We start from the raw sequence: 2,500 nt of genomic DNA on the forward strand, positions 1-2,500 counted from the left end.
CCAGCTTTTACCGTTGAAATAAAATGGTTAGCAGTTGGCATTTTGTCACAACTTTTGCTAAAGTAATTTACCTAAGTGATGAAAAATCATTTTGTTTCTCGTCATGAATTTTCTTTCAACTTGGAGATATAGAGCAAAATTATTGTTATGTGGTTGGACTGCGATCTATTTCCTAGATCAATCACCATTTTCAGTGGTTTCTTACACGTTATACATGTATTGCGGGCTTCTATTACAAAACTGGTGTCCAGGCTTATTGCTGAAAAATGCGAGGAAACTGCTCACAAATTTTAATTTTACGAGCGAAATGGCATGTTTTCTTCAATATAGGCATTTCAAAATAGTCAATCTCTTTGCCTTCTTATAATGTTTGTAAGGATGGTGAGCAGCTGCTTTATCACTAATATCAGGCATTATGCTGAAAATATCGTAATTATGTGGAGGATGCGGATTTTAGGGTTATGCGGATCCGCATCGCCGCATCCTATCAGATGCCCTGAAAGGTGTAGTAAAATAATTATCATAATAATAATAATAAATAATAATAATAATAGCCATACAGGTACATGTACTTAATCAACAAGGATCATAAACTACACCTTCTGTTGCAGCTGCACTTCACTTGTTGGTCACATGGTTTCGTTGTTATCGAGAGCGTGAGATTCAAGGTAGGTTTTTGCATTATGTCTTGTCCCTAAAATCGGATACAGGTGTACATGAATCAAAACACAACGGAACCGTTATTGATGACACAAGCAAAACGTGAAGCTGCTTATCCCACAAACGTGTACGTAGGAAACCATACAATTACTTGTACATGTACTCAGAGCGTTGTCAATTATATATAGTGACTTTACAAAAGCCACGATTAAAAAACCAGAAGTGTTGTAAACACACAGCCAGTATAAAGTACTCTGGTGATTTCTGCAACCCTTGAAACACATGTACATAAAGTACAAGTATGCCATCTCATATGGCCAATTTATCTCACTGCTCTGAGAATTTTTTTTACAATGTACAAATACATGTACATGTACAGTTTACCACTGAACCAGTCTGAGATAATCGAAGCAAAACTAATGGACTACTGGTAAGCCACACTGGTCTGAGGTAAAATTTTTACCAGACTTACCGTATTTACCCGTGTGTAAGTCGACCCTTTATGGCCTCAAAAGAAGCTCCCAAAATCGCCCTTAACTTATAAAATACATGGGTCAAAGATTTGGAGCCAAGTTCCAGCTAAATAATATTATTTATTCAAAATTAACATAATGATGTTGTCTTGGGCATAACAAATGCAGTGGACAAAAGACTTTAAAATGAATGTAAGCAATTCCAGTTGAAGGATTTCTCCAACTCCAAATGTTGAAGATACTCACTAGCACAAATATGAAATAGACACTGGAAATTTTTGTTTACCAAAGGTGGAAAGCTCAAAAAGGCATTTATGTTTCTTTAAGTAACGCAACTGCTTAGTAACCTGGCGCAATACCTCATGTTTACGTGCAAGCATCGTCACTTGCGTTGCCTGAAAATGCTGGTTGGTAATGATTGTCTTTTACATGTATTCTTTGTACAATTAAACCTGGCTGATTTAATTTAAATGCTTTTGCAAACTTCATAGTGTTTGGTTTATGAGTTTTTTGTTTTCTATGTCATGTGAGATATTATACATGTACATGTACATGTATATACACTGTAAAGTCAAGGACCAATTGCACCTTGCACATTTTGCATTGTTTTTGAAGTCATTTTCAAAGATTGACTCCTGCTTCTGTGATGTTGCACTTATCCTCTAAAGCCCTTTATCCCTGAACAACGAAACAGGTTAGTTTGAGGTTTACATGTTCGATTTTCTGAAAACTTTTTCGAAACTCAAGGACAAAATGTCTGCATATACACTGTACTACAACTGCTGAAACACAAAACTATATGTAAGCGCTCGAGGCCCTGATTTTTTTGTGTATCCACAGTTCCAGAAATCAAAGAATACTAGTATATTACATGTAGTACTGTACCCCATGAACGTTTAGCAAAGAAATTAAGAAATTGCTTTTTTTGCCATCCAAAATGGGGGGTCGACTTATACATGGGAACGACTTATACACGGGTAAATACGGTATGTCAACTAATAAACGAATTAATAACTACAGTGTCTTTCTAAAATGGGATGTCAACAAGCCTTCCTACATGTACTACAACCTTGGGCAGATTAAAATGGAACAGAAGTGCTCCCTAAATCAAGGATGAGGGAATGTGAAGGCCAAACTGCCCCCCTCTTCTATCACTGATTTTGGGGGGAGGGGTCATGTCAATTTTCCATTTGTACCATCTGAGATTGTAGTCTCAGTAATGGCATGTCTTATTAAGTTCCAAAGTGATCAAAGCTTCAGTTCCTGTTGTTAAAAAAACTAAATGGGGATAAAGGCCTAGGCGCTCAGGGGCTTTTGTAATAGTCAGCACTCCCTTGTTGTCAAGTATTTTGCATGTGCGATCGATC

The 2,500-nt window shown here is 36.8% G+C and overlaps 1 protein-coding gene across 1 annotated transcript in view; it reads right to left on the reverse strand.

Moving 5' to 3' along the window:
- Nucleotides 1-2,500, reverse strand: part of LOC138006775 (protein FAM193A-like) — a 34,869-nt gene that overhangs the window by 21,383 nt on the left and 10,986 nt on the right. The window contains exon 6 of the mRNA XM_068853296.1: nt 600-694. Within this exon, the coding sequence (XP_068709397.1) occupies nt 600-694 (95 nt within the window). The remainder of the gene's footprint in view (nt 1-599; nt 695-2,500) is intronic.

Source organism: Montipora foliosa, chromosome 6 (genome assembly GCF_036669935.1).
Source record: "Montipora foliosa isolate CH-2021 chromosome 6, ASM3666993v2, whole genome shotgun sequence".
NCBI lineage: Eukaryota > Metazoa > Cnidaria > Anthozoa > Scleractinia > Acroporidae > Montipora > Montipora foliosa.